Source organism: Myotis davidii, unplaced genomic scaffold (genome assembly GCF_000327345.1).
Source record: "Myotis davidii unplaced genomic scaffold, ASM32734v1 scaffold30, whole genome shotgun sequence".
Taxonomy (NCBI): domain Eukaryota; kingdom Metazoa; phylum Chordata; class Mammalia; order Chiroptera; family Vespertilionidae; genus Myotis; species Myotis davidii.
Genome location: NW_006282874.1, coordinates 2,229,196 through 2,247,626, shown reverse-complemented (window position 1 = coordinate 2,247,626; position 18,431 = coordinate 2,229,196). Strand labels below are relative to the sequence as shown.

The 18,431-nt window shown below is 58.6% G+C and overlaps 2 protein-coding genes across 3 annotated transcripts in view; one reads left to right on the top strand and one right to left on the bottom strand.

Annotated features, from left to right (window-relative positions):
* The window catches only part of SLA (Src-like-adaptor), a 44,585-nt gene extending 27,670 nt beyond the window's left edge, over positions 1 to 16,915 (bottom strand). Inside the window, exon 1 of one of the 2 annotated variants that reach the window (XM_006753268.2) lies at positions 16,661 to 16,915. The gene's annotated coding sequence lies outside the window, so the exon portion shown is untranslated. Of the gene's footprint in view, positions 1 to 487; positions 958 to 16,660 lie in introns of those variants that run through there. The other variant, XM_006753267.2, reaches the window with a different exon arrangement.
* The window catches only part of TG (thyroglobulin), a 152,913-nt gene that overhangs the window by 123,080 nt on the left and 11,402 nt on the right, over positions 1 to 18,431 (top strand). The window contains 2 exon segments of the mRNA XM_006753290.2: positions 12,056 to 12,220; positions 13,180 to 13,347. Of these exon segments, the coding sequence (XP_006753353.1) occupies positions 12,056 to 12,220; positions 13,180 to 13,347 (333 nt within the window).

Here is an 18,431-nt window from a genome sequence, read left to right as displayed (position 1 = left end):
TTTACCGAGCCCCTGCTCTGTGTCTACACTGGCCGGGCGCTTTGCATATGCCAGCTCATGCCACCTTCCCAGCGCCCGCGGGACCTGGCCCCGGGATGTTCACTTTAAGGAGGGAAAATAAAGGCCTGGGGCGGTTGCAGTGACTCGCCCAGGGTCATGCTGCTGGGAGGCCAGAGCAAGCCCGGCAGTCCGCGGGAGGAGGCCTGCCTGTGCCAGGCAGTCCTGGAGCAGCACTCTCTCCTCTGGAGGACGGTGCCCGGCCCACACCCTCGGCCCTTCTCACCTGTAACTATGCACCAGACCCTCCCCAAGAGCCTCGATGTTCCGGGCGCCGTGCTGGAAGGTGGGCCTCACTGGAAACACTGCCCTGCCTGTTCCCACAGAGCGACTCTCTGTCTCCAAGATCTCACCCCCTGCCGGCTGCACGCCTAAGGGGCCCTGATGCTCCCCTCCCCTCACCTGGTCCCCACCACGTCCCCCAAGATACCTTCAAAGGCTGGACATGGTGGCCCTGGGGAGTAGCTGGCGAGGGTCCCCGTCACGGCCTCTCCGTCAGCCGCTGCTGCTCCCGCAGAGTGAGCGGGCGGCCGGGCCTCCGCGGGGTAGAGACAAGCCCATGCTATCGAGAAGAGCAGCAGTTGCTAAACATGCCACACACTTCCTCTGCGAGAACGAGGAGGCGCGGGCCCCGCGGAGGGGCAGGTTCCTGTTTTCAGCGAGCGCCCAGCAGGCTCCTCTCTGAGGACGCCAGGCGGCGGCCTGCTGCACGCGGGTGCAAAGCACTGGGGAGCACGGGCAGCCCCGCTCCGCAGGCCAGGCCTTGCTCAGGCTGGCAGGCGCATTTTGTCTCTAACTAACAGGCGGGGGAGGCTCCAGCTGCGCTCACGGCCCCTGGAGCTGGCTGGGTCCACGCGGCGGCAGCTTCTCTTTTCCGAGTTTCCCAATTATCGCGGCTTCCTCCTGCCGCTGCCCAGCCAGCCCCAGCGCAGAGCCTGTGGAGGGCAGGTCCTCATGGGCAGAGGCTGAACATAGAGGCATCGAAGGCCCTCTGCTGAGAACTGCTGCCGGCAGCCCCCCCTGGGCGTGCTGCCCCCAAGAGACTGGGAAGGTCAGGAAACACGGGGAGTAGGTGAACATTGACCACGAACACCTACAAGGTCATGTTGCCTGTGTGATGCTTGACTAGATCCTGGGTCAAGGGAAGAGGACTAGAAAGACAGAAAGACTGTGATGGGGATGGTGGGTGGCACTCAAATATAGAAACCACAGGTTCGATGATGCCGTGTCTTCGCTGCTTCTCGTGGGGTGATGTGCCGCCGTGGGGATATGGGCGAGGGTGCTGGCTCTTAGCAGACACCTGCTGAGGTGTCAGGAGGCCAGGCGGTGGGTGTCTATAATTTTCAATAGTCCAGGAAGAGAAAGAGAGCAAGACAGTCAATGTAACAAAACGTTACTGTTGGAGGGATCTCGGTGAAGAGCACGTGTGCATTGTAGCATTTCAACGTTTTGATGGGTTTAAATTTTTAAAAAAGTGATACTAGATAGCCCTGGGCAGCGCAGCTCAGCTGGTCGAGCATCGTCCCCTGCACCGCCCTGAAAGGCCGCTGGTTGGCTTCCCGGTGGGTCGGGACACAGGCCTGGGCTGCAGGCTGGATCCCCAGTGGGGGGCGTGCAGGAGGCAGCCGACTGTTTCTCTCTCTCATCGACATGTCTCCCTCCCTTTCCCTGCCTTTCTCTCTAAAATCAATAAGAACATATTCTAAAAGGAGCAATGTGCAGCTCCCCACTCATCACAGGCGAGTCTCAAGCAGGAGAGCGCAGGCACCTGGGGCCTCAGGGATTGTGGGTGGCAGAGGTGGAAGCTGCCGGGATGTTGACTCCCAGCAGGACGGCCTGGGAATGGCTGCCTGGGCCGGAACGCCGGGGGACCGTGTGGGGGCTGCTTCACAGGAGGTGACAGCAGGGTGGCTTGCCCAGAGTCACACAGCTGGGCCTGGCCTGGAACCCGGCCGGTGTCTCTGGCGGCTGACACGCAGCCCCAGCCCCACAGGGCCGCCTCGGCCGCCCAGGGAGAGTCATTTAGAAACCTCACTCAGTGTAGCTGTCGACGGTGAATCGAAAACATCGGGCCGCTTCTAAATTTAGAAGGCACTCGGTCCTAGAGAGGCGCTTCCTCAGACAACTTGAGAAACATGCGCAGGGCGCCCTGGGAAGGTACAGAGGCAACGTTGCCAAAGACGGACGGAGCGGGCCGCTCGCCTAGAAGGGGAAGCGCCTGGCAGAGAGATGCGTAAGTGGAGTTTTTCCCCAAAATTCACACAGAGCAGAAAGGAGGCGTGAGCTGATAGTCAGAAAGCACCAGCTTTGTGGCAACTTAAAAAAAACCCCAAAAAACACAAAAACATTCGCCCAGAATCTGCTATGAGTTAGACTAAATTTAGTCCCTTATTTAACATTCGTTCAATGGAACTTCATTTGTTCAATGAGTGCAGCTGTGCACAGCAAGAGCCTCTCTTGGATGGAGTTTACTTTTTGGGGGGGAGCCGTGGGATAAAGAGGGGAATGCAGCAGCTATCGGCGTTGGTGACAGCGGGAAGGACAGGAAATGGTTAATAGGACAGAGGGGCCCTCCTGCAGGGGTGGCGCAGGGGTTGAGCGTTGACCTATGAACCAGGAGGCCAGGGTTGGATTCTTGGTCAGGGCACATGCCCAGGTTGTGGGCTCGACCCCCAGTGTGGGGCCTACAGGAGGCAGCCGGTCCATGGTTCTCTCTCATCATGGATGTTTCTCTCTCTCCCTCTCCTTCCTCTCTGACATTAATAAACATAGACGTATTTAAGAAGAGACAGCAGGCTCACAGGCGCTCCTTCCCACAGTGGCCAGTGGCCGGGGACGGGCTGTCTACGGAGAGGTCCTCGCTGAGCCCTGCGGGAGGAAGCAGAGCTGCCTCGGACACGTCTGCACATGAGAGGCTCCTGCAGGAAGAACTGCCGGCTTCGGGGGCTTGAGGGGCAGACACGTGGGCCCTAAGGAAGCCTGAGTCCTATGGCAGAGGCGCCGGCAGGTGGGCAGGGACCACAGAGGGACGTGCAGTGAAGGACGGGGTTTGACAGGCGGAGCTGCAGAGGGAGAAGCTCTGAATTTGGAGCCTGGGGCCACGGCTGCAATATCCGCTCTGCCCGTTGGTGTTGGGTAACGGGGTGGCCTGGGGTGCTGCTGCCCATGTGCCCTGGCCTGGAGGTTTCAGCATGTCCCGTCAGCCCTGGGGAACTGACAGGAACCAGGGAGTTCGAGAAAATGCCCCTAAAAATGTCCCTGCGCTGGGGCCCAGGGAGGGGGCTGGTGTGGAGGTTGGAGCCAAACTTGGACAGAGATGCCCCCAGCAAGGCCATCAAGGGTCAGGATGGGGTCAGCCCTGGCCCGGCGACCAGTCAAGAGGCTGCACTCATACTCAAGGGGACTCGCAGGTCCCTGGGTGCAGAAAGCACTGGATTTCCAGGACAGGGCCGGGGTGTTGGCGGGTGTCAGCTCATTACCTAGGAGGGCCCGGGCAGATCAGCAGGACACCCGAAGGGGTCAAGGTGGATCAGTGAAGTCCTGGCTTTACTGAAATGCAATATCCCCCACGTAGATAACTAACTTTGCACATTTACGTGGCTGGGAGCTGATGTTACACCTGCAGCAGGGGCTTGGGCAGGTCTCCTGACCCACACAGAGGAAACCTGTTTCTCCTCTGGCCGCAGGTCCCAGGGGCTCAGGGTCCAGGGTCCAGGAGGTAAGGGGACTCGGTGTCACGTGGCCGGGGTGCCATGTGTAGGCCCCACAGTTTGCAGCTGGGTCCAGTACTCGCAGATGCCCACTTCTGCCTAAGGTCCTTGTCCTGCTTTCAGTGTAATTGTGGGGACGTCTGGATGCTGGAAAGGCAGCCTCAGGGATGAGTGAAGTCCTCTCCATGGAGAGAAGCGAGTGGGAGGCACAGTGAGCGCGGCTGATGTGCCAGGCGTCGCCCTCGGGCCATAATCCGCTGATGGTGTTCTTGAATCCAGAGAGGGCTCAGCCCATGGGACCTTCGAGATCCCGTGCAGCCTACAAGTTCCCCGAGAGCCTAGGGTGTGTCCCTTCCCCGGCTGGACACGCACTGACTCATTCATTCACTCACTGTTTATCCCACGGAACCCGTGGAGTGCCTGCTGTGTGCGAGGCGTGGCTCCAGGTGCCAAGTTAGAGACACAAGCACGTACGGGTGCAGAGGCTGCGCGGAGTGGGGACAGGAGGGCCTCACCTGGGAAGAGAGCTTTGTAAGGCGCCCACATGACACCAGGGAGCAAACCAAGAGGAAGAAGGACCAGGTAAAGCGAATGCCAAGTGCAGAGGTTCAGGGCCGGAGATGCTTGGGGTGCCCCAGAAGGAGGAAAAGAGGAAGGGGAGCTAGTATTCGGGGAGCCGGGAAAGATGCTTGGCTGCTGCCTGTGGTCCCCACGGATTCTCCCTAGTTACTCTGTGTGTCTGGACTTCACCGGCAGAGACCCAGGCTCCCAGGGTGGAAGCGCTTGCTCTAGGTCACCCAGCTGATGAGTGACACCCCCAGGTCTAGCCCAGGAACCTCCGGAGATGAGCTCACCATCACGATTGGGCGGACTCAGGTCCTGTGTCCATCCTCCTCCAGCACCTGCCACGGCCTCCTGTTCCCCACAGAACCCACTCCCTCCCTTTCCCGGCATTCGATGGTCATCACCTTTTGCTCTCACCCTCCTCCCGTGACGACGTCCCCGCTCAAGGCCTCCAGTCCCGCTCACCACAGGGACGTCTGTGTCCCCCCTGCACGCAGACAGCCTCCCCACCTCTGCACTGTTTATCTCACCCCTGCCCAGCCCCTGCCGGTGAAGTGTCCCACCTAGAGTTCACCTTGTCTCCCTGTCCTCCCAGAAATCCCCAGCCAAAGGGAGTTGCTCCCCCCTCAGAGTACCCCTGGGAGTTTTCCCTGCCCCACAGGAGCAGGACATGCGCATTGGAGTCTGGAACAAGAGGGGGGTTCAAGACATTTGGGAGCTGTGTGATCTTGCAGTTTTCTGCATCTCTCTGTGCGCCTGCATGGTGTTGCTATTCCTTTTCCTTCCCAGATCTGGAGGGTCCGCAGGACAAGGTGTATGGACCCGCTAGCGTGGTGCAAGGCACAGAGCGGGGGTCCACTGGATACGGACGCCACCCACTTTCCTTTCAAAGTGGAGCATAAACTTGGGGGGACAGGGACACGTCTCACGCATGAACCCTGAGCCTAGCACCGAGCCTTGCCTCAAAGAGGTGATCCATAATTAGCCACCGAACGAGTGAATGACTGAGGGAATGAATGAAGGCAAGGGGTCTGCCTTCTAAACGAGAGCTCACACTTTGTGACTATTGCCTTTTCCCTGGGGAAGGTGAGCGGCTGACCAGGCACCTCCCTGGGGAGCCATCAGACCCCACTGCTTCTCCAGACACGGGAGTTCGTTCGTATTTCGGGAACCACATCGGAAGCTGGGGAAGGGGGTCCGTGTGGCTGAGCCGAGGTCTCCAGCTGGAGCGGAACCTACATGTTTATGTCTCCGGGGCCTTCGTGTGTATCTGTGAGAGGCCCCTCGGCCCCGAGTGTTCTCAGGAGGAGAAGTAGAAGCTTCGTTTCCACTGTCCATTGCGGCCGGGGGAGTTGCACAAACTTGTTGATGCACGAGAGCTGTCCTCTTGCTCAACCCACCGGCTGCCTCCACCGGGGAGGCCACCCGGCTGCTCAGCTTCCTGAGAGTGCTGGAGGGGTCAGCGGACCTCCTGGAGCTGGGGAAGGTCGCTGAGCAGGGCCCATTGCAGCTTTGCAACTTGGCAATGTGCTTCCTAGCTTCCTCTCCATGCACTCATGTACAAACTTCTTTCTTCCCTACATCGGACGCGGCATTCTTTTATTTAAATGAATCTCGTATTCGGAAAAGGGAAGCCTCAGGCCAGCAGGAGGCCACGCTCTGGGAGGACAGGGGTGACTGGGAGACGTATCCTGCCATCAGAGCTCCGTGGACAGGGCCAGGGATGACCCGCGAGTCAGGGCAGCGTCGTGGGGGGTCCAGTGAGGAGGGAGCCAAAGGAAATGGCTCTCGAGGTTGCCGTGGCCCCACAGCGTGAGGGAGGGATGATGTCCAGCTCAACCTTGAACTTGAGCAGAGTCCAAGTCCAGGCTAGACACTTGGCAGTGCTGGCCAGGACGTTCAGTTTGTGCCTGCTCGGTGTGTGTGTGTGTGTGTGTGTGTGTGTGTGTGTGTTTTGTTTGTTGGGGTGACTTCTGTTGCATCTTGTCTGGACTTGGAAGTGATCCACAATCATCTCTTATCTTGCCCCTTGAGGCCTCCTTGCTCCTCTCAAACGCACTGGGACAGGCTGGTGAACTGACTCCTCAGGCCAGTCCCCCTCGGTCCTGGCTGCCCCCGTCCTTGGCGTTTGCCTGGATTCCTCAGAGGGTCCTCGCTACCCAGCCCGGCCTTCCTTCCCAGTGACCTTCACTTCCTCCTAGTGCCTGGGCAGGCGCTGCTGGGTTCACCTCTGGGTTCACCTCTGGGTTCTCTTCACTGTTCCACGGACCAGCACGGCCTTCCCCTCATTTAGGATCTGCCAGAAACAGGAGTGAGGGTCCTGCCGGGGTCCCCTCGGCCTCTGGTCCTCTCACGGCACCGGGCCAGGGTCTGGTGGTGGGGCCGCGGTCCCTTAACCCCTGCAAAAGGTGGGGCCAAGCTCCCAGGCTTGCCCTCTGCCCACAGGTGAGCTTCTCTAATTGTCCAGTGCCCTGAGGGAAGGCAGGGAGGGCTGTGTCCAGAGGCACGGAGTGTCCATACAGAGGCCCTGGGGAGAGGGTCTGCTTGGATTGTGGGCCCAGGGCTGTCGGGACGTCCTCCTTACAGGGGGTGGGGCTTGACCTGCACCAGCTGTAGCTCATAAAGAAGTGGCCACCGCAGAGGAAAATGCTGAGCCAATCTGAACACAGGAAGCCAAGTGTGCGTGTATGTGTTGGGGGGTGGGGGGAGGCTCAGGCCCGGGGCGGGGGGGAAGGGGAGGCTCAGGCCCGAGGACACAGACACCAGGCCAGGCCTGAGCCGTGGCTCCGATCAGCTGGGGGAAGAGACAGTGTGTCCTCAGGGGCCCCGGCGAGATGTCCATGGTGGCCTCAGGCCCGCCCGTTCGTTGGGTTGTTAGTGAAGCTACAGGAATAAGTACCCAGAAGGAGACATCTGGGCATGTAAAGGTCATGATCCTGGGCTTGTTTCTAAAAGGCAGAGTATACCCAGGGTGTGTATGTGTGACTGCTCATTGGCAACGGAGGTGGCTGGAGCGAGGGGAAAGGAAAGGGTTTAAAAACACGTGTATTTAGGATGCAGGTGGACTCCAGGCCCTGAGGTGAAGCAGTCCCCTCATCCCGTCTCTCTCGCTTTGCTTGTCGTTAACGTTAAATGTTAAAGAGATGGGCAGGGGCAGCCCGGAGGGGCCGATTTGCTGGCATCTTTGGGAAGGGCCGGTTCCCTCCCTTTACTCTGTGGGTGGAGAACACGGAGGCCCACAGAGAGGGTAAGAGATGTTTGTGGACTCAGCCGTCGCACCCGGGCTGGTCTGATTCTAAAACCCAGGCTCTTGTTCACCATATACCCCGCCAGCCGCGCTGCACTTCACGGTATCACACTGTGCCACTAAAGAGACCGTCAGGAAAGTGAAAAGACAACCTGTGGACCGGGAGCCAGTGTGCACAGATCACACGTCTGAGAAGGGACGTGCATCCAGAGCATATAAAGAACACTCGCCACTCAATCACAAAAGGACAAACAACCCAACTTAGCGTGGGGCCAAGGACCTGAACAGACGATTCTCCAGAGCAGATGGACAGAGGGCCCGTACGCAGGAGAGGTGTGCACCACCATCCGCCATTAGGAACATGCACATCACTCACACAGTGCACAGTGAGGCTCCGCTCCCGCCCCCCTGGGGCTGTGACAGGTTCCGCTCCTGGCCCCCCGGGGGGCTGTGACACGTTCCACTCCGGCCCCTCGGAGGCTGTGACAGGGATGCACAAGGTGATACCGTGTTGGTGGGGCGTGGAGAGCTTGGAACATGCAGGCACTGCCTGAGGGCGCAAAACAGGGCGTCGCTGCTTTAGAAAACATTTTGGCAGCTTCTCTAATGGTCGGACATAGAGTCACCTTCTGACCCAGCGATTCCACTCCTAGGTATACAACCAGGAGAAATGAAAACATGCCCTCCCCCCCACCCTCCCCCCCACACACACACACACAAACAATGAACCAGGCTGTTCATCGAGCATTACTTATAATCGCCAAAAAAGGGAAACCAGCGACGCCCAGCAGCTGAGTAGATAAAATATCATATATGGGAGCCATGGGACGGTATTTAATTATGAAGGGAATGGAGTGCCGACGTGCGCGATCACTGGGTGAAGTGGGGAGCGGGGCCCAGGAGGCCTCCGATTGGTGGCTCCATTTACATGAAATTTCAGAAAAGGCAACTCTGCAGAGACAGGAAACAGATTAGTGATGGCCTGGGGCTGGGAGTGACTGCTAATGGGCACGTGGCTGCTTTGCGGACAAGGAAAGTGTTCTAAAATTAGATCGTGGTGATGGTGACAGGGCTCCGTGCCTAGAACTGAAAGCCATCGGCGTGTGGGCTTTGAACTGTATGACACGTGAGTTGTATCTCCATGAGACCCTTTTCAAACAGGTTGCTGCAGAGGCCCAGAATCAGAGCTTAAAATGCCACCGATATAATACAAACGTGTGTTCCTTCAAGAAAGAGTCCCACATGCATATCTTTCATGGGAAACCATGAATATGTTATGGGAAAAGATTACACAATACACTTTTATGTCTCAGGGGAAAAGTATTCCTTGTGACCCAGGGGTTCTGTGGCCTCTCAGGAAATTAGCATGAATATGTGGACAGATTTGCCAGTGAAGATGTGCTTCGCGGTGCTGCCGAAAGCATCCGAACATGAGGAGCAAGGGCTAGCGCTCTGAACCCGTGCACTCTGAATGCGCCCCGTGTGCCACGCGAATCCTCTCCTTTCTTCACGACAACGGCCCTGGCGGAAGCTGTCAGCATCGCCACGCTCCCGACAGATGAAGGAAGAGCCCCAATCAAACAGCTACGCGTCGGAGCTGTGGTCTGCACCCCCGTCTGTCACCCGCCACGACCGGCAGGCGCTCCTGCCTGCGCCCCCTCCCTCGCAGCCAAAACACCAGATTGCACGCTGGCACTGGAAGCAGCACATTCACAGGTGTCAGCCGGGTGGCACTCACCAGGGGCTGTTAGGAAAGAGACAGGCTCACGCCCGTTCCAGCACTGGGCCTGCGGACTCACTGGCAAGGAAGGGCCTGGCCCCGCCTGGACATTTGTCGCAGAAACTGCCCCGTCCGGGTTGGGGTCAGTGACTTCTCCATGGAAGCCTGTGAGCGGCTCCCCTGGCAAACTCTGAGGTGTCCATCTCAAGTGAAAACATGCCCTTGTATCTGTGTGAGTGTGTCTGTCTGTGAGTGTGTGTGTCTGTCTGTGAGTGTATGTGTGTGTTCCTGTCTATAATTGTGTGTTCCTGAGTGTGTATCTGTGTGAGTGTGTCTATCTGTGAATGTGTGTGTCTGAGTGTGTGTTCCTGTGACTGGTGTGTTCCTGTCTGTAATTGTGTGTTCCTGAGTGTGTATCTGTGTGAGTGTGTCTGTCTGTGACTGTGTGTGTCTGAGTGTGTGTCTCTGTGTAAGTTTCTGGGTGTGCATCTGTGTGAGTGTGTGCTTCTGTTTGTGACTGTGTGTGTGTCTGTGACTGCATGTGTGACTACGTGTGTGTGTGACTGTGACTGCATGTGTGTGTCTGTGTGTGTCTGTGTGTCTGTGTGTGCTTGGACAGGGGCCTCACCGAGGTCACCCCAGCCGGTGGCTCACTGAGGTCAAGGCCGCTCGCATGTGCTGAGGCTCCGGGAGAAAAAGCAGTGCTCAGCAATTGTGGTCTCGCCCTGCACTATTTTTAAAGTTCAAAAAACACACAAAACGAACGGAAACTCATTGCCACTGAATAGCTAGGTCAGATTTAGATAAAGTACCGGCCCAGGGCCCAGGCTGCTGGCGTGACTGGGCAGGGTGACAGGACCGGCTCCTCTGAACCCACAGAGTCCCGTGAGCATCAAGGGCACCAACAGCAGCATCAACTCCTCCCCACCCCGGGCTGAGGACGCCCGCCCGCCCTGCCCCCTCACGGCAGCTGTGAGGCATGGTTATCACTCCCATCCAGATGAGGAGATGAGGCCCCCGGATGTCAGCCCCGCGCCCCTGCCCAGGGGTCCCCTCGTCCCTCGGTGGGGAACAGAGCTGGGGCTGGAACCCGGTCCTTCTGCCCCCAGGCCCCTGCTCTTGGTGGGGCTCGGCCCAGCACCCCTCCCCCAGCTCCCTGTCTCAAGTGCTTTCAAGTGGGGGCTGAGCCCACTGTTGGCTCTTTAACTACCGATTTTCCACGAAGAGAGAAGTTTTGTGTAGAAAGATCAATGAAAACAAAATGCTTGGCGAGGAAAGTTCTCTGAGCCGCCGTGCAGTATCCGCGAGCCCCCGCCTCTAACCACTTCCTCACACATCAGGAACCCTGGCTTTTTATAGCTGGGCCAGTGTAGAAAACACCAGAGGGCCCATCCCCAGTCCACAGCCCCCCAGCCCGCCTGCTCGGCGCCCCACCGCAGCCCAGCCGCGGACGGCCTGGTCAGCCCACAATTTAGAATGTGGGGCTTTGACCTGGAGTACTTTAAGCACATGGCCACGCACGTGTGTGTGCATAGGTATGTGTGTGCGTATGCGAGCATGTGTGCGCACATGTGTGTGTGTGTGTGCTCTCTTGTGTCAGAGCACACACAGTGATGCTCACAAAAGCCGGCCCCTGCTCGTTGGAAAGCTGAACCTGGGGGCCATCATCCTGCCACCGTGGGCACCACGGCTGGCCTCCCGGCCCGGGGCTGGCTGGGCATTTATGTCACTGCTGCCCGCGGGTTCCCACCATGAGCCCGCGATCCCCCTCGCTCACAGATGCTGGGCTCAGAGCCCCACTGCAGGCCCCAGCATGGGCAGCCTGCGCACACCTCACGGCGGCAGGAGCCTCCGCTTATCGGAATGGATTGAGAACAGGATGCTATGTGGGGGCCCAGCCCGTCTGGAGTCTGTAGACCAGGCTGCCAGCCCGGGTCTGAGCAGCTCAGAGCTCTGGGATCCGGTGTGGCCACGTCAGGGTCCACCCCCATGTGTCCTGCTCTCTTGGCTTGGGGTCCGATGGCCTGGCCTCACCTCTGACTCTGGCCACAAGGACCCCTTGGGAACTGACGGCGAAGTAGACATAACAGTGAGCACAGCGCCGGCCCCTCACATCCAGAACCGACTGTGTGCACGAAAGGCTTGGCCTTGGAGGCGGCCACCCCGTTCCCTGCCTGTGACCCCGATAAGTTGCCCGCCTCTCTGTGCCTGATTTCCTCCTGGAGCCCGGCTCCCACCCTCCGTTCTCAGAGAGGAGACGCTGCGGCACCTGGAGGCTTACAGGAGCCTGGCTGTGATTGGCCGGTTCTTTCACAGTGACTGCGTCCCCCCGGTCTCCTAGGTGGGCACCTAGTTTACACCCACGTCCCTCTCCCCTGAGCCGGAGGGCTTGCTTGCCAGGGAGCCCCGGAGGCGGTGGGACACGGAGCCCCTTTCGCAGACTCCCCTCCCCGGCTCGGATCTCGGTCCCTTGTCAGCCACCGTCAGCGCTTTGCCTCCACGTGCAGCCTTAGTTCACAGCGAGACGGAGGGCCACCCGGTCCAGCGTGCTCACCTCACAAATGGGGAAACTGAGGCGGAGGAGACATCCGCTCACGACCACACAGCATGTGGATGGCATATTGGTCCATCCCGACCTCCCGAATGCCCGTGGCACCTCCGGGCAGGGTCCTGGCCTCCTACTGTGCCCTCAGGTCTCGGGCTGAGCAGGAGGAGGGAGGGATGGAGCCGCTCAGCCCGTGTCTGCTCTCTCCCCAGGGTGGCTCCGCGCTCTCCCCTGCCGCCATCATCAGCCCGGAGAGGGCGCAGCAGCAGGCGGCTGCCTTGGCACAGGAGGTCGGCTGCCCCGCCTCGCCCACCCAGGAAATGACATCCTGCCTCCGCCAGAAGCCCGCCGACGCCCTCAACGACGCCCAGACCAAGGTGGGCATGTGTGTTCCAGTTGGGAAGGGACATTGTCCGAATGTTTACAAATGGAAACCCAGGCCAGGGAAGGAGACCTGGCCGGCCCGAGGCCACACGCTCCCGGCCCCCAGCGCTGCGCACAGAGGGTGCGGTGGGCCATGCATGGGTGCTGAGGGCAGCAGCTCCGGGTGCCTGGGAGCCTGTGTGTAAAGTGGGGGTAGCGGGTGGGCCCTGGAGGGTAGGAGATGATGGTGAGGTGATGTGAGTGAGGGTCTCGCTGGGCGGGGACCATGCTGAGGGTCAGGGTGCTGCTGCCACGGAGCTGGGCCCTGCCCCTGCGCCTTAGTCAGGCAGCTGGGTGCTCCCTTCTTCTGCCTGCAAGGACCTGGCCCCCGTCTCTCACTGGCCCTGCTGTGAGTGAAGGGGACGCCAGCAGGGACCACTGCTGTCATCTGAGCTGGTGGCCTGGTCCCTTCGGCAATCCGCCTGGACTGGCAACCGCCCTGGGGCCGGGCCTCAGGTCCCCGGTGGCAGCACATGGGAGCAGTGGAGCCCGCAGGTGGTCTGTGGGCCATGAGAGGTCCGAAAGGCTGGCGACCGCTGCACTGGAGGGTGGCTGAGGCTGACCCGTTTCCCTGTGACTTCCCGCCCCAGGCCACCGGCCCTGCCTCGATCACTCTGTCCTCCGCCCGGCTCACACCTGGGCGCAGGCTTACCCGGTCCTCCTGGGGTGTGGTCATCTCGGAGGGGGCTCTGGAAGCTCCCCTGGACCAGTCATCGCTCAGAGCCTGACCCACCTTCCAGCCCCTGCCACTGTCCCTGGTCGTTTTACTCTGATTTCCCGGTAAAGCCGCAGATGGGCCGCCGGCGCCACGTCCATGATGGTTTAGCGAAGCGACGCTGCTAGTTGTTTAGCCCCGTGTCCTTTAAAAAGAGTGAGCTCGGTCTAATCAGCGCCATTCCTCTGCACCCACCAGCTCCTGGCCGTGAGCGGCCCCTTCCACTACTGGGGCCCCGTGCTCGACGGCCAGTTCCTGCGAGAGGCTCCGGCCAGAGCGCTGCAGAGGGCGCCGCGGGCCACGGTCGACCTGCTCCTCGGGAGTTCACAGGACGACGGGCTCATCCGCCGGGCGAAGGCCGTGAAGGTAAGCAGGGTGGGGGTGGGGGGGCCTCAGAGGGCCCTGTGGGGTATGACACTGGCTCTGGTCCTCAGTGTCGGGCCTTGGTCAAGAGTCACTGACCGGCCCTGGCCAGTTTGGCTCAGTGGATAGAGCATTGGCCCATGGACTGAAGGGTCTGGATTTGATTCTAACTAAGGGCATGGACCTCAGTTGCAGGCTCGAGTCAGGGTGCGTGCAGGAGGCAACCAATCCGTGTGCCTCTCTCACATCGATGTGTCTCTCTCGCCACCCACCCCCCACTCTGTCTAAAAATCAATGGAAAAAATGTCCTTGGGTGAGGATTAACCAAAAAAAAATAGAGAATCATTGACTTACTTGCTCATTTACAAAACAATCGCTGACTAACTACTCTGTGTAAAGGCTCTCTAAGGAGTGTGGGGGTGGTTACAAGGTTGGGGTTCAGAAACAAGACACGTGCAGAACCGTGAGCAGCACAGCCACAGCTACAGCCACAGTCACAAATGGCTCCGGGAATGGATCCCCGTGGGAAATGGTGAGCACTGGCCAATCAGGGGCTCCGGGGCTCCAGGTCCCAGCCTGCGGACACCCTGTGCCATGAAGGATGCTCGGCCGCAGAGCGTAGGAGAGGAGAGGCAGCTGGATGGCAAAGGGGCGCTGTTCCCCAGTCCTGGCAGGGCACCCCCAAAGACAGCCTTCAAGCCAGTATTTTTAAACCCAGGAGAGCGGGGGCCTGGTGCCTGGCCATGCGGTTTCATGCGGCTCGGTGTGGACACAGCAGAGAGGGAAAAACTGTGAGCTCATTTATCGGCCTGAACACACTTCCTGCCCCGGCCGGGCCTCAGCTCCCCTCACTAGGATGCGGCTCATCCTGCAAGACGCCAAGCCCACCCTCCGGCCCACCCCGCCCTCCTCGTCACTGCTCTGGACAGGCCCTGGGCTGTCACCCCGGGAGGGGACCCCATGCCTGGCACACAGTGAGGACACACACGCCGGCCACGGGGCCCGTCTGCCTGGCTCTGTCGAATATAAGGCAGCAGAACTGGAAGGAGCAGCAACCACAAAATCGTTCATGCAAACGGGATCTCGCGTTCCCTTGCGCTGTCCTGTTCCCTTGGCTGCTGTCTCACCCCTTCAGCGAAGGAGCACCGCATGGACGGGAGAGACACACAGGGCACCTTATCGCGGGAGTTATTGCAGTGAAACATTGGAAGCAGCTCAAATGTCCATTAGCAGAGTGACGGCTGGATAAACGAAGGTGTCCGCGAGCCAGGAGAGGTTAATGGGGACGGAGAGAGGAGGAGCTCCCTCCCTCTCGCTGGCCCGAGGAAGGCCTGCAACGCGGGGTCCAATGGGATCAAGGGAGGTCACAGGGAAACTGAGCCACACAGCCCTAGCTGTGTGGCTCAGTGGATAGAGTGTCGGCCTGCAGACCGAAGGGTCCCGGGTTCCATTCTGATGAAGGCCACATGCCCTGGTTGTGGGCTGGATCCCCGGGTGGGGCGTGCAGGAGGCAGCCGATCCATGATTCTCTCGCACTATTGATGTTTCTATATCTCTCCCTCTCCCTTCCTCTCTGAAATCAATAAAAACGAGAACGTAGAGCAATGTGAAATGAAGGCAGCATTCACATTTTAAAAATAGCCGCCCCACCCTTGTGTGTAAAGACGGGAGTGTAACTTCACGTGAATTATGTGGAAGGATGATCGCGTGGAGAGACACAGCCACACCGTCAGCAGCGCGGAGAGTCACACATCGGCCTGGAACGGGCGTCACATCTGTTTTCCAGCTCCCAGGCCCGTTCGCCTATCACCCAGCACTCAGCGAGGCCACTTACTCCGTGCCAGGCCCCGGGCTCACAGTTCGGGTGTGAATACTAATGCCATCTGCCCTCAAGGAGCTCACAGTCAGGGGGGAGACCGAACATGGGGGAGGGGTCACTGTGATAGAGTTCCTCACACACTGTCTGGAGCGGTGAGACCACTGCAGGACGGTGAGGACGGTGGTGGGAGGCCGTCACTGCGCCCACAGGGCCCTGCCAGCCCCAGGGACAGAGATGAGGAATCCCCCAGGCCCTTGTCCCCACGCTGCCTGTCAGCAGAGTGGGGAGAGTGTCCTTGGATTGGAATCAGGAGCATCTGCGTTCCCTTAGAGCAGCGGTTCTCAACCTTCCTAAGGCCGCGGCCCTTTAATACAGTTCCTCATGTTGTGGTGACCCTTAACCATGAAATTATTTTCGTTGCTACTTCATCACTGTAATTTTGCTACTGTTATGAATCGTAAATATCTGATATGCAGGATGTATTTTCATTGTTACACATTGAACATAATTAAAGCATAGTGATAAATCACAAAAACAATATGTAATTATATATGTGTTTTCCGATGGTCTTAGGCGACCCCTGTGAAAGGGTCGTTCGACCCCCAAAGGGGTCGCGACCCACAGGTTGAGAACCACTGCCTTAGAGCCTGAGCCTCAGTTTCCCGATCTGTAACATGAGGAGATGACTAGTGGACACCCTCAATATTGAGAGGATTCAGAAATGCACCAGTGTCTGGCAAATAGGATGTGCTCAATAAATATTAGTTTTTGCACTTAAAATAGGATTTTATTATTTTTGTGTTTTTTTAGAGAGAGAAGAAGGGAGAGGGAGAGAGAGATAGAAACATCGGTGAGCGAGAAACATCAATTGGCTGCCTCATGCACGCCCCCTACTGGGATTTGAAGCCTGCAACCCAGGCATGTGCCCTGACCAGGAATCAAACCGGCGACCTCTGGTGCCTGGGCCGATGCCCAACCAGCTGAGCCACACCGGCCAGGCTCACTTAATCCTGTAACTGTGCTATTATTAATGTTGAAAACTATTGTCCCAGAACCAGACAATTATACAGAGAAAGCAAGAGGCATCACAGAACGTCCGATCACTGGGTGACCTTCCCTGACTGGAGACCGGTTTCCCAATTGTGGCAGACACACCCCCACATACATACACACACACACACACACACACACACACACGGGCACGCTTCTTCCTCATGCCGGCCCCGCATCAGTACCATCTGAGCCCAAACAACACACACACATGGTCCAGATTCCAGGGGGAAGTCCCAGGAGGGGCAGGAGCCCCCGCCCCAAGTGCAGCCCCGGGACCCACCTGTCACCTCAGCAGGGACCCACCAAACTCCGAAGACCAAAGAGGGCGGGTGAGGGGGGCGTCCGTCAAGTCTCTCAGGACCCTCACTCACCTGCCACCCCTCCCGGCGGAGACCCACCCAAGGAGCCCTATGTCACCACCCCCCTCCCCCGTGAAGCACATACCGTGAGCGTCAGGGCCGCCGAGACGCCAGGAGGCTCCGTCCTGGGCGCGTGAGCGTGTTTCCTGAAGTGGCAGCTCCCCGTTGGAAGTCTTCATCAGTCGCCCGGTGGGATTTCTCTCCCCTTCTCTCTCCACCTCCCTGACAGTGACACCGACAGTCTGCCTACGCTCCGGCCATTCATTTGCATGAGCAGAAGCACATTTGTTCCAAGACGCGATATGCCGCCTCCCCCTCCTAGCGCAGCATCTTCAAGGAAGGCAGGAAAAATCTGAAACGGCTGCCTCACCCAGAGCTCGGCCTGGGCCAGGAGCAGATGGAGAGGAGACTTGGGGGTGGGGGGGGGAGCGGTAAGCGGCACCTGGCAGCGTGCGATGCTGGCACGGGCCCCAGCAGGGCAGAATCCGGCCTCTGTGACAGATCCTAGCAGCCGACCAGGCAGGAGCCCAGGGAGCACACAGGTGTCCTGAAAAGAGGGGCTGATGTGCGGAATCCGTCCATCAGGGGGTGGGGGGCGGGGCCAGAGTCTGACCCAGCCCAGGACCTGAAGTCAGAAACTGGGTCTAAGTTCCTGCCTTCAGCCTGAGGATTTGGGCAAGCTGCTTAGCCAGAACTGCAGTTCCTGAGCCTTCACGTGGGCACAGTGCGGCCAGCCCCGCCCATCCCCACGCGGCCTGAGAGGGCGCCAGACCCAGGAGACAGTGCCCAGTGCTCAGGGGACCCTGCCCAGCCCCTGGCTCTGGGCTCTGCGAGCATACCCACCACAAGCCTGCAGCCAGGCCCTCAGAGAGGACCCTCCACACGCCCCCTCCCCTGATGAACCCCATGGCCCTGCGGATCAGTGGGATTGGCTTCTCCCCCAAATACATAGTTGTATTTATTATTCGCTGCCTTAACGAGGGCAGTGATTGTATCTACTATTTACTCAGCCATGTTTTCCACTGGGGGCGCTGGTAAAAGATGAGCATGAGCCAGGATGGGTTCTTTTTTTAATTTATCTTTAGTCAAAAGTATCACAGATGTCCCCTTTGGGTTTTTTTTCCCCCATTGACCCCCTCCTCTCCGCACCCGCCCCTCCGCAGGCTTTCACCGCCCTATTGTCTGTGTCCATGGCTTATGCGAATATGCATATATGTTCCCCAGTCAATCACTCTCCACTCACACCCCCACCCCCGCCTTCCCCCCGAGATCCCACAGTCTGTTCCCTGCTTCTATGTCTATGGATCTATTTTGTTCATCAGTTTATTTTGTTCATTAGCTTCCACATCTGAGTGAGACCCTGTGACACTTGTCTTTCTCTGGCTTATTTTGCTTAGCATCATTCTCTCCAGGTCCCTCCATGCTGTCCCCAAAGGTGAGAGATCCTTCTTTATTATGGAAAACACAGGCTGGATTCTTTACTCTAGTCCTTATTCATTCATTTAGTTCTGATTTTAAAAGAAATGGAAAGGAAAATATTTTCATGGGCCCCTAAAGTTGTGGGGGGCCCCAGGCACGGGCCCACTGTGCCTAATGGAGAAGGGGGCCTGTCCCTCAACACCCACAGCAAGTAGTAGGGACAGGAGTCGCCCACACATTCATTCATGCAAGCATCCCACGTACATTCATGCAGGGGCTCAGGGGGAAGGCCGTCACCCAGCAGATAAAGCTCCTGACTTGTGGAGTTTGTGTCCCAGGGAGAGAACAGTGCCGTGTAAGCAAATACAGAGGCTTTCAGGTCTCGGAAAAGTGCTCTGAAGAAAATGAACCAGTCACGGGCGAGGAAGTGATGCAAG